Below are 12,794 nucleotides of genomic sequence, written 5' to 3'. Positions count from 1 at the left end.
AAAAGCAGACTACAGACGACCACCTTACACTACAGCAGTTTCACTAGGGAAGAAGAGACGTGTGGTTCCCCAACATCAGAGTGTCAGTTGTGGATCCCTCCCTTAATGGAAACCTTTTCTGAGACATCTGAAGGCTGCATTGCTTGCCTGGCTGTCATGCTGACCCTTCTGCTTCAATACTTCCAATCTCTAGTCCAAAACAGGTATGCCTAGAATGACAGAAAATCAAGTATTTTCAATGGTTACCTGCTGCATTTTTTTATTTTATTTCATACATTTGGTTCTATTCACTTGCAATGTGCCTCTGAAGTTGCTAGAAAATTTTACTAAAACAGAAAAGTCAATTAGCTAGCACAACACAACCTTTTCTCTCTGTGCTGGCCCAGCTCCTACACCCCTCCCCCCACCCTCTCAAAAGCTCTAAGTTTTCTGGGTCTGCTGACATCATATCTAAAATGGCTCAGTAGCAGTCCCTGGATGTCTACAAAAGAGAGGATGTTACAGGTAAATAACCTGCATAAAATACATCGAATTGTTTTTGTTGAACAGAATAGTCTGGAGACGGGGTCTCTTCAATGAAGATAAACGTGGACTTGTTTCCATGATTGATTTTTACTCAATTGGTTGGTTTTAACTAATTTCCGACTGCCCATAGTGAATACACATCATGGCTTTGACATTAAAGGGGTTGTAAAGGTAAAAATGTTTTTTCCCTAAATAGCTTCCTTTACCTTAGTGCAGTCCGCCTTCACTTACCTCATCCTTCCATTTTGCTTTTAAATGTCTTCTGAGAAATCCTCACTTCCTGTTCTTCTGTCTGTAACTACACACCGTAATGCAAGGCTTTCTCCCTGGTGTGGAGTGTCGTGCTCGCCCCCTCCCTTGGACTACAGGAGAGTCAGGACGCCCACTAACACACAGCTCCTTTCTCTATCTGCAACGTAGAGAGCGTCCTGACTCTCCTGTAGTCCAAGGGAGGGGGCGAGCACGACACTCCACACCAGAGAGATAGCCTTGCATTACTGTGTGTAGTTACAGACAGAAGAACAGGAAGTGAGGATTTCTCAGAAGAAATAAGGACATTTAAAAGCAAAATGGAAGGATGAGGTAAGTGAAGGAGGACTGCACTAAGGTAAAGGAAGCCATTTAGGGAAAAAAAATTTTACCTTTACAACCCCTTTAAATACCAGTGTTATGCCATAACCCCAGTATCGTTATTTACGGAGGGTGATTCTCTACAAAATAAAAGTGGTCACACAGGCAGATCACTTTTATAGGTGCCCCCTTTCCGCCACTTTCCAGACATATCTGAGCTTACCGGAGCCGTCGGTAAACCCGGAAGCGTTCCGGTACGGCCGTTTGCTGGGCAGAAGGTCAAGTGAGGGCAAGATGGCCCCCACTCGGCTCTATGCCCTTGGAGGACTGGAATGACCCCTGACGTCATTTCCCGGTTCTCGGGCATAAACAAATGATTGAAGTCAAAATGTTGATTTTTTTTCTTCTTCCCCAGATCTCGCAATAAAGACAACTGGTCATGCGTGTTTCTTTTACAAGGGATGTTTACATTTCTTGCAATTAAGGATCAACCGATATCGTTTTTTCGGTGCCGATACGATACCGATATTTCTGCCACCTCTCCTGCCAATAGCCAATATTTTTGGCCCATATTTTGTAATTTAAATATTTATTTTGTTACACTGTCATTGTACATTTTAATGTTTTAAATCACTGTAATTGCTGTCACAAGGAATGTAAACATCCCTTGTGACAGTAATAGGCAGTGACAGGTACTCTTTATGGAGAGATCTGGGGTCTATAAGACCCCAAACCCCTCCTTTGCACTTAGTATCCAAACGTCAAGATCAGCGTTTTTTAATACTTTCTTTTTAAAACTGGCACCTTTAAGATGCCAGTTATCTGGGAAGGAATGTCACGACATCGCTTCTGGATTACTAGATCAGAGACCTGAGCGAAGCATCGGCTTTGTTCGGGTCTTGGGGCACCCGACCGGCGGATGTGCCAGCTTGTATCTCGGGCCTCCCGATGGGATGGGAGATCCCGAGCGAGTGGCGGAAGGCAGCGGGACATCCCCTCCCATTGCTTATAATAACAGCCGAGCAGCTGCTGAGCCGCATCAGTTGTTATTACAATAAAGCCGTCCTTCCGATTTAAACAACGGTACTTGGGGTGATGCCTGCAGCCTCCCAGGCATCACCCGGTAAAACCCCTTGAAGCAATAATCGGTAATATCGGTCTAGTTTGAGGCCGATACCGATTTTTCAGAAAATGGAAGGCGATAATCGGCCAATCCCTACTTGCAATAGGTATAAAAGTGATCAAAAAAATAAAAGACAGTGTAAAAATAAAAAAGTTAAAAAAAAAGATTTTTTTTTTTAAAGCACTCCATCCCTCCGTGCTTGCGCGCAGAAATGAACACATATGTAAGTCTTGCCCGCATATGTAAACATTGTTAAATCCACACATGTGAGGTATCGCCGTGATTGTCAGAGCAAGAGCAATAATTCTAGCCCTAGACCTCCTTGTAACTCTAAACAGGTAACCTGTAAAAAAAAATAAAGCTTCGCCTATGCAGATTTGTAAGTACCAAAGTTTGTTGCCATTCCATGAGCGTGCGCAATTTTAAAGCATGACATGTTAGCTATAAATTTACTTGGAAAGAGAAAATACATATAGAGCTTGCACAATAGGGTGGAGAGGGATTAGAACCCCTGTCACTTTTTTTGGTTTCTGTGCTCACCCTCTCTATTTGTCCTGTTATTACCGAAAGTGAAAGAACATCTCTAATTTTGAGTTAGGGGAGTGGGGACACTAATTCTGGTGACAAGCAAGATTTCCTTCACTTTAGACCCAGACCCGGTTCACACACAGACGGCACGACTTCAATCACCCCACCCTACACAGCCACAGATATACCCCCAATGACAATACTACAATCATCCCCATCCCCCATCCAGTCATTTTGGATCAGCCTGATGCAGATATAACCATTATAATGAGGCATGTATGGTAATCTACAGGTCTGTGAATAATGACTCCCTGATCATCCTCCATATGGGACAACTTCCAGAACACATAATGAACAGAATGACAAGGACAGTTATTTTCTCTACTATCATCATGATGTATACAGAAAGATCACACAACCAGACACTGGAGGAGGGATCTGTATACAGTACCCACTCAAATCAAACTATACAGGAAATAGAGCAATCCAGGGACCGGGAGAGTGTGAGACCCCCAACACCACTATCTCCACTACACACCCCCATCCGGACATCACCTACCTGTCATTCTCAACACAGCGGAACCTTTTATACAGGGACACAGCGGAACCATCTATACAGGGACACAGCGGAACCATCTATACAGGGACACAGCGGAACATGTACTGTGCGGACTCAGTGCGCCGGAAGTAGCTGATAGGAGCAGCACACAGGCGGAAGAAAGGCTGACTGAGTGGTAAACTGACTGAATGTAAAAGATGTCTGTGAAGAGGAAAGCAGACGGAGCGGTCCCGGCGGAGGAGAGCGACCAGCTTCTTATCAGACCCCTGTATGTCCGACATACTGTGTACTGACTGTACCCCCAATACTGTGCTCTTTACCCCTCTATACGGTGCTCTGTACACTGACTGTACCCCTCTATACTGTGCTCTAGTCTTTACCCCTCTATACTGTGCTCTGTACACTGACTCTACCCTCAATACTGTGCTCTTTACCCCTTCAATACTGTGCTCTGTACTGCATAGTCGTATCCTAGACTGTGTTGTACAGACTGTGTCACTCTTGAACGTTGTTCTTGCTAGTTTTAGTATTCCTTAATCCAGGGGTCTCTAAACTTTCTAAACAGTGGGCCAGTTTACTGTCCATCAGACTTTGGGGGGTGGGGGCAGACTGTGGCCATTAGGAGTAGAAAAGGTCCCAACGTCTTCGGGAGAGACAATGCCCCATCTTTGTGTCAATGGGAGGAATTGTGCCCCATTATTTGAGAAAGTGGGAGGAATTGTGCCCCATCATTGGTGTCAGTGGGAGAGAGATTGTGCCCCATCGTTGGTGTCAGTGGGAGGGAGATTGTGCCCCATCGTTGGTGTCAGCGGGAGGGAAATTGTGCCTCATCGTGGTGTCAGCGGGAGGGAGATTGTGCCCCATCGTTGGTGTCAGCGGGAGGGAAATTGTGCCCCATCGTTGGTGTCAGCGGGAGGGAAATTGTGCCCCATCGTTGGTGTCAGCGGGAGGGAGATTGTGCCCCATCGTTGGTGTCAGCGGGAGGGAGATTTTGCCCCATCGTTGGTGTCGTTGGGCCCGCAGTTTGGAGAACACAGCCTTAGACCAAGCAACCCTAGAATGTGATCTAGTCTGTCTAAGTACATAATATACAAATAAGTCATTGTCCACTATTTTATCAAATATCTTCTGTTTAAATATATTTTTTTTGCACAGGGGAGCTGGACAAGAAGTTGGAAGATCATGTATTATTTTAGAATTCAAAGGAAGAAAAATTATGGTAAGTAAAATAATTGGGGGGGCTGTATGTTTTTAAAAATTGTGAGGTCTATGGCATACCATTCTTTAAAGCCCTATTGAACCTTTAGTTTAAACGGCTAAAAGCATTCCAGATGTGTCTAAACAAATGGTGTTTAATGCCTTACAATTGGTTTTCTTTCTAAAGTGGGCACAGGGCTGCCCTTGCTGTCTGTGGGGAGGCAGTGGCCTCATTTCCCCTACAGAGTCTAATCACAGAGAGTAAGAAGGATCTTTTTTTATAAAGAACACTGGCAAGGGAACAGTATTTCTACTCAGGCTTTGGCTTTTTTCTAAAGAAAATGAACTGTGTGGCCTCGTACACACGGGCAAGAATCTCTTCAGGAAAAAAACGTTGTTTTTCCCAACGAGATTCTTGGCAAGAATCTCTTGCCGCCCGCGTGTACACACTGATCTTTTAAAAAAAAACGTGGTTCTCTTGAAAGGAAAGAACGCAGTGACGTCATCGCGTACAACGAGCATGCGCTCGTCACATTCGATGCCGTCACCGCCATCTTGCTTCACCCTACCTATGCCGTGGAAGATACCGCGCATGCGTCTAAAGTGATTTTGAGCATGCATGGGTTTCCACGGCAACAGGTAAGTATACAGACGCTCGGGTTTCTCGGCGGGAAACAGGCTGACGAGAAAATAGAGCGCAGGTTCTCTATTTTTCTAGTCGAGATTCTGGCCAGATTTCCTGACGAGAAACCTCAAAGCCTCGTACACACGAACGGTTTTCTCAGCAAGAAAGCTCTGCCAGCAATTTTCTTGCTGGTTCTTGCCGAGAAAACTGGTCGTGTGTACGAGGCTTATGACTTTGCCCACCTTTGTTTTAATGTACCTGGAATGTATTTAGCAGTTTTAAATTGAAGGTTCATAAGGACTGCATATCTTGCATATCCGTGGTATCCAGTCTTTGCATATACCTAGCTAGTGTGTAGCAAGACTTTCTGGGATTTTGTAGAAGCAGAAGCTTGTCACCAAACCCATATTCGAATCATTTCTTCCATACAATAAAACAGATTTAGAATGTATATGTCTTACACGAACTCTCATTCTCTTTTGTTTTTGTATGCATATGTAGTAATTATTATATAAATGGTAACTCCACTTTCATTGGATAAAAATTATTGAAAATAAATAATATAGCGTATACAATTGCGATTCATATTGTAATTTAATGTTATTAGAAATGTCCTTTACTTTTCAGTTTGTAACACTGTAAATTTCTGTAAAAATGTAATATGGCTACAAACGCACCTATAACTGGCCTTTGCAGCAAGGAGCACATGGAAGGGCAACGCATGTCAAACAAAACCAGCTTGAGCTGGGAATGCAATATGGCTACCTGGAGGCGTTGTGTGATTGGCTCACGGATTTTCTCAGAAGTCTGCAGTATCATACTAGTAGGATTTTGGCATCACCCGCAACAAAAATTTAATTTTCGATGAGATACTCCTAAAGAGAAATCATATCTAAAGGAATGCAGACCATGTCACTTTCCTCATTAGAGTCCTGCAGGTGTAACAGCTGAGAATTATAAAATCACTCCCATAAAGATTCACACATGGACACAGACAAACCGCTATTTCTTCAGAATAGCAAAAGGTAGGAATCTGCAACAAAGTTTGTTAATATCCCTGCAAGGTACACAGATCACCCAAAGGGGTGTGTTTTGTTTTTGTTTTTTTCAACAAAAGTGGAGTTACTCTTTAATAATAATTTAGTTATAACAATGCCATGTTGCAAAAAGATTCCTGAGAAAATATGCCATCGTTTCAACTATATAGTGCTCATCTTTTTAAGCTGCTAATTATTTTGTTTCCTTTAGCTGGACTGTGGTATTCACCCTGGCTTAGAAGGAATGGATGCCCTCCCATATATTGATTTGATTGATCCTGCAGAGATTGATTTACTTCTAATTAGTCAGTAAGTAAAATATTATTGGTGAGCCCATTGGGTTGGAATATAAATAAAACATACGTTTAAGTTTGTGTTCTCATGAACAGTTTTCTTCTCAGGAACCAAACAAAGGTCAACCACCATAATTCTAAATTGGGAGATTCATAGATGAGTAGACATTGAGGGCCTTATGCATGAGCACTAAAGGATTAGAAAGTTGACGTCCTGTGGTAGCTAGGTGCATTCTACAAATATGTAGTTGTCATAAGTCTGTGTTTTTACACTGCATTGCTCATTCTTATGGAATTTCAATGCCAGAAGTAGGTATGTATGGGCTTTCAAGTGGCATGAATGGACACCGTACCATACATGTGTGGCAGGAGCAAAGCCCAGCTGGGAGAATATTAAAGAAATTAAAGAAGAGTACGCCTTAAGAAAATACTTCTAGTGTACTCACAGCATACAACTCTAATTTATTTCAAATGAGCCAAAGGCAAACTCATTTAAAGTGATACTAAAGTCTCTTTTTTTTTTGTGTGTGAAAAATAACAAACGGCATTAAACTTACCTGCTAGCAGCCCAGACCTACTTTCTTTCTTTCTTTCTTTCTTTCTTTCTTTCTTTCTTTCTTTCTTTCTTTCTTTCTTTCTTTCTTTCTTTCTTTCTTTCTTTCTTTCTTTCTTTCTTTCTTTCTTTCTTTCTTTCTTTCTTTCTTTCCTTCCTTCCTTCCTTCCTTCCTTCCCTCCTTCCCCGAGCTGCAGCTCCCTGTGTCCATTCAGACACAGAGCCGTGGGCCGGCCCCACCCCTGTCTCTACTCATTGACTCACTGACTTTGACAGCAGTGAGAGCCAATGGCGCTTCACTGCTGTCTCAGCCAATGAGGGCGGACTGTGCCGAACAGCCGAGTCTCTCTTGCAACATTACTGGATCGAGATGGGCTTGGGTAAGTAATAGAGGGGCTGTTACACACAGTTTTTTTTTTTATCTTAATGAGTAGAATGCATTAAGATACAAAAAATCTGCCTTTTCAGTCACTTTAATTGCTGTCTGACTTTTTGTCTGTTTTCCATGTAACATACACCCTTTATGTTACACATGGAATGGTCTTAAGGTTTGACAGCTTTTAAATTAGTTTCCCTTTTGCCACTTTTAAAATAAAATAGAGTTGTATACTGTGAGTTCACTTCTTTTGGCGTACATTAAATATATGAGTTGGAACAAATGAGCAGCAAAACCTATGCTGCATTGTGCAAAGTGGCACTGGTTTGTGTCTCACGCTAAAGAAATTTCTATTGTGTTTTCATGTCAAAAAGGAGGCTATGCCGCACCAAGTGTGCAATACAGCAAATATCGGTGAAGTACGAAGTGCTGCTGGGAGAGGGTTTTGGGTCCTGATTCAAACAGATGAACTAAAAGTACAGTTATATTTAATTTGTTTGTATACATGATGTTGGTGTTTAATTGGGTCAAGAAAATCATTGTTCAAATAATGGTAATGTTTATTTCTGTCCCTTGCTAGTTTCCATTTGGATCATTGTGGAGCTCTACCTTGGTTCCTCCAGAAGACCAGCTTTAAAGGCAGAACTTTTATGACACATGCCACTAAGGCGATATACCGATGGCTTCTTTCTGATTACGTAAAAGTCAGGTAATTTACACCATTACTATATACTTTTTTTTAGCAATACAAGGTAGGTTACAGCTTTATGTCTGTGGATGCCAGCTAAAACAGAATCATCAACAACTGAAATATCCCGATTGGGGAGCACTGACTTTTTAAGATTTATATTTTGCTTATTATTTTGAACATAAAATAATAAAAATGAAAAGGCAAACTAAAGCCATACATCCTCCCCACCCCTCCCTGTACTTTCCTCTGTGGTTAATGAACTGTCAGTGCCCATACAGCTGCAGCAGCGGTCTTGGAATTTGAAATTCACACTCGTCTGCCTCTTCTCTCTGCAGCGTTTACAAAAACGATCAGAGCAATTTTTATTGATCAGCACTGGCACAGAGCATTGCTCTTATTTATCTCAGAAACGCTTCAGAGCAAAGTGGGGATAAGTATGGGGGGGGGGGGGAGTAGGATGGGTGTATAGTGTTGATTCATCTTTTTACTTTTTTTCTGAAAAGGTAAACTAACCCTTTAAAGATAAGAATGTGACACAAGCTCACACAGTCAGTGTGTTTATGTGTGTGTATATATATATATATATAATATATATAATGTGTGTGTGTGTGTGTGTGTGTGTGTATATATGTATATATATATATGTGTGTGTGTATATATATATATATATATATATATATATATATATAAAAAATATTTTATTTAAATTTCTACACACAAACACACGGTACTTCGGTTCTTGTGTGTTCTACGTATACAAATGAATGCAATTCTCACTTGTGACTTACTATAAACTAACAATGTTGCATTGGATTGTTAGAGGAGAAGGAGACTCTCTCCTTTCTGTCTCAGGCTGATGACATGTCAACCTAGAAGGGAAATGTAACTGGGATAATTGTTTAGTGATAAAATTGATGATTTTATGAGACAATATACTGCTGACTTACAATGCAGTGTCATATTTTATTCATGGAAATGTCCACTTTTTTTGTCTTTCAGTAATATTTCTGCAGATGACATGCTGTATACAGAGACTGACTTGGAGGAAAGCATGGACAAAATTGAGACCATCAATTTCCATGAAGTGAAAGAAGTAGCTGGAATTAAATTCTGGTGTTACCATGCTGGCCATGTTTTGGGAGCTGCTATGTTTATGATAGAAATTGCAGGTGTCAAAGTGAGTAATTTGTTGCAGGAAAGCTGTGTGTTTGGAAGACTTTTTTTTATTAATTTTTTGTTAATGAATATTTTCAAACCCTAGGCTACCTTGCAGCAGTAACCACTATTTATCTATTGGAGTACTAGTGGAAGTTTTTCCTTCAAATATTCTTTCTTTGGAGTAACGGCACTATACAGGGTTTTGGCAATTCTCATTCTCTTGCATTTTCATGCTGTTTCTAAAAAGGGATTCAATCCACAGTTTGGGGTATTGGTCTGCCCCTTCAAAGGTAGTGGATAACAAAATCATGTCTCTGAAAATAGTTTTCTTTTAAGACTTAACAATATAACTGTAGTTTCCCTTACTGGTTAGAAAATATGCTTTTCTGTCCAGGTCAGACTGTGCCCCACACAAGACAATTATATCAGACTACAACAAGAACTCCTTATTTGCAGCTAGCATTTGTAGATGCTAAAGTGCATTCTTAATTCAGATGGCATATTGGCGGGTAGGAATGTATCTGGTCCTGATTTTCCATTTTATTTTAAACTTTCAAATTGTACAGCCGACAGTCTTATGTTTATAATGTGCCCAGCTATGAGCTATGTTGTCTCCAAATGTAATCGCTTCTTGTGCATGTTTTACTCCTCCTTTAATCTCTCATTCAGATGTAAAGGAATATAATCACAACAGTGTCTTCTATGTTCTAGTAAATTGTTTTCAAAGTTTTTTTAATTCCTCTGATTTTCTAGTTGCTATACACTGGTGATTTCTCCAGACAAGAGGACAGACATCTAATGGCAGCTGAAATCCCAAATATCAAGCCAGATATTCTCATTATTGTATGTATTGCTTTATTTTATTTCTTGGTGGGTTAATCGTAACTTGTCTGACGTGTTTTTGTGTAAACAAATAGGTGTGCTTGACCATGATTATTGGAAATATGATTAGGAGAATATCTGCTGTCGTAGCAGGGACAAAGTGGCCGGCCAGATTTTAGCGTTACAGTGACATAAGTTACTAATGGCATAATTACTGTGCATCTTTCATTACTTTATGGGCCTTGGTGGGTTTACAATTTTTGACTTTTTCATTACTATACAAGAATGCTAAGACCCTTTGTGTCTGTCTTCAGGAATCTACATATGGCACACACATACATGAAAAGCGCGAGGAGAGGGAAGCACGTTTCTGTAACACTGTGCATGATATTGTAAACCGAGGAGGACGAGCCCTTATCCCTGTGTTTGCTCTGGGGAGAGCACAGGAGCTTCTGTTGATATTGGGTAAGGCAGAGATTCAATAATTATATTAAAGAGGAAATATCAAATAATAAAAATGGTCCTAAAACTCTGCCTGAGGAATATTACAGGGGCTGCCTTTGTTGGCCTTCTGAAAATGCCTGTTGCTTGACTGTTATACTGACACTCTAGGTTCGATACATTATTTCTCACTGACCAAGAACAATTATGTATACAGTGTTATTTTCTGTGTTTGCCAACAGAAAATAAAAAAGGGAATCGGCTTGGGGGCCAGATTGCCCTTTGATTACTTTTATCTGGCCTTTGGGACACTATTTTAGCCATTGAAACCAACAACGGGGCATAATATTACCCCAACGTCGGGACGCAAGTTCTCCCAAATGACACTAACAGGACCCAATGGCACAAACGATGGGTCACAATTCCTCTCAATGACACCAATGATAGGCCACAATTCCTCTCAATGAAACAAATGATGGGGCGTTATTTTTTCCCACTGCCATCTGGACCATTTCTACTCCCAGTAGCCACAGTCTGGCCCCCCCTAAAATCTGAAGGATCGTAAACTGACTCTTTGTTTAGAAAGTTTTGCGACCTCTGCCTTAGAGGGTCAAGTGATAGAAATCCTTCATTAGAGCATTTTTATGTAACATTATTAAGTATTGTTTTACAAAGAGCTGTCATAAGTCTCTCATATGCTGTCGGCAGCATCAACTCTTTATACTATACTATTATAAATGTTCATTTTTGCATCACTAGAATGTTCTTAAAGTGGTTGTAAAGCCTTAAGGTTTTCACCTTAATGCGTTTTGGTGAAAAACCTTCTGTATTGCTGCATTCCCCCCCTCCCCTTTCTTACCTGAGCCTGATCCGATCCAGCGATGTGCATTCTCCCCATTGGACAAATTGATAGCAGCGGGAGCCAATGGGTCCTGCTGTTATCAATCAAAAGCTGTGCCACTGGAGCGTCGGGTGGGGCTTTGTCCCATTGTCTGTATCAATGGACGCAGCAGCGGCACTCTGGAGTGAGCCTGGAACAGGTGTCCCCATTGAAAGTGGCTTTCCGTGGGGGCACCTGATAAAGAAAAGGGGCCTGGAGCACTGGCAAGGGACCAAAGAATAGGATTGGGGCTGCTCTGTGCAAAACGATTGCACAAAGCAGGTAAGAATAGGCATGTTTGTTATTTAAGAAAAAAAAAATGTTTACAACCACTTTAAAGTGTTAGTACTATGTATGTTCTGTATTTCTATAATAACAAAAATAATCACGGTTTTATGTTTTTGCATGTTCTTCATTTAGATGAATACTGGCAGAACCATCCCGAGCTCCATGACATCCCTATCTACTATGCATCTTCCCTGGCAAAGAAATGTATGGCTGTCTACCAGACCTATGTCAATGCCATGAACGACAAAATCCGCAAGCAGATCAACATCAATAACCCCTTCGTCTTTAAACACATCAGCAATCTCAAGGTTTCATATTTATAGCCATGCATATATATATATTTTTTTCCAAGTGGCTTAAAGTGTATATTTTAGTGTCTGAGAAAAAAACATTCAAAAGATCTCGAAGTAATGCACATTCCCAATTTGAAGCATAATTAAACCCAAAAAACAAATATAGGTTATCTCAATCAGCCATAACTTTATGACCACCACCTAACATTAAATCTGCTCAATTGAAACAAACTGATTTAAAGACTGTGGTGTCAGTATGGTAAATTGTGTGTTTTTTGTGAGGAAACACTGGACTTACTGGTATTTGGGGCAGCCACTAATTGTGCTGAGAAATATTTGTAACCTGAGATAACCTGTAAAATACAGAATGTATTGTTACATGAGATCCTTTGAATATTACTTTCAGATTTTTATTTGAAGCTTATTAGAAATCATCAACATTTGTATTTCCGTCTATTAATGTATGTTGCATTTCTATTTTTAGAGCATGGATCATTTTGATGACATCGGGCCCAGTGTGGTCATGGCCTCCCCTGGTATGATGCAGAGTGGTCTGTCTCGCGAGCTGTTTGAGAGTTGGTGTACGGACAAGAGAAATGGAGTCATTATCGCTGGATACTGTGTAGAAGGCACCCTGGCAAAAGTGGGTACATCAACCATGCACAGCAGCTCACTTGGCATGCCTGCCATTATGTTTAGAATATGGTTCCAGCTAGAGGATGATGATATCATTGTGCTGGAACTTCATATTTCCTAAATAATTTAATTTTGGAATAGATCCCCTTTGAAGAACATATTGCCTAAGTAACCCCTTTCTGACATTTGAGAGCATTGC

At 40.8% G+C, this 12,794-nt stretch overlaps 2 protein-coding genes across 6 annotated transcripts in view; one reads left to right on the top strand and one right to left on the bottom strand.

The window, feature by feature from the left end:
- Positions 1 to 3,408, bottom strand: part of ITGB1BP1 (integrin subunit beta 1 binding protein 1) — a 23,059-nt gene extending 19,651 nt beyond the window's left edge. The window contains exons 1-2 of one of the 5 annotated variants that reach the window (XM_040348630.1): positions 3,306 to 3,408; positions 114 to 209 (exon numbers count right to left, since the gene is read on the bottom strand). The gene's annotated coding sequence lies outside the window, so the exon portion shown is untranslated. Of the gene's footprint in view, positions 1 to 23; positions 210 to 3,305 lie in introns of those variants that run through there. The other 4 variants (XM_040348631.1, XM_040348634.1, XM_040348632.1 and 1 more) reach the window with 4 other exon arrangements.
- The window catches only part of CPSF3 (cleavage and polyadenylation specific factor 3), a 26,506-nt gene continuing 17,118 nt past the window's right edge, over positions 3,407 to 12,794 (top strand). Inside the window, exons 1-9 of the mRNA XM_040348629.1 lie at positions 3,407 to 3,573; positions 4,461 to 4,524; positions 6,376 to 6,473; positions 7,967 to 8,095; positions 9,077 to 9,254; positions 9,989 to 10,078; positions 10,372 to 10,522; positions 11,799 to 11,974; positions 12,444 to 12,602. Coding sequence (XP_040204563.1) covers positions 3,503 to 3,573; positions 4,461 to 4,524; positions 6,376 to 6,473; positions 7,967 to 8,095; positions 9,077 to 9,254; positions 9,989 to 10,078; positions 10,372 to 10,522; positions 11,799 to 11,974; positions 12,444 to 12,602 — 1,116 coding nt within the window. The 5' untranslated portion in view covers positions 3,407 to 3,502. The remainder of the gene's footprint in view (positions 3,574 to 4,460; positions 4,525 to 6,375; positions 6,474 to 7,966; positions 8,096 to 9,076; positions 9,255 to 9,988; positions 10,079 to 10,371; positions 10,523 to 11,798; positions 11,975 to 12,443; positions 12,603 to 12,794) is intronic.

This window comes from Rana temporaria, chromosome 4 (genome assembly GCF_905171775.1).
Source record: "Rana temporaria chromosome 4, aRanTem1.1, whole genome shotgun sequence".
In the NCBI taxonomy this organism is placed as follows: domain Eukaryota; kingdom Metazoa; phylum Chordata; class Amphibia; order Anura; family Ranidae; genus Rana; species Rana temporaria.
This window is presented reverse-complemented; position numbering and strand designations above follow the sequence as displayed.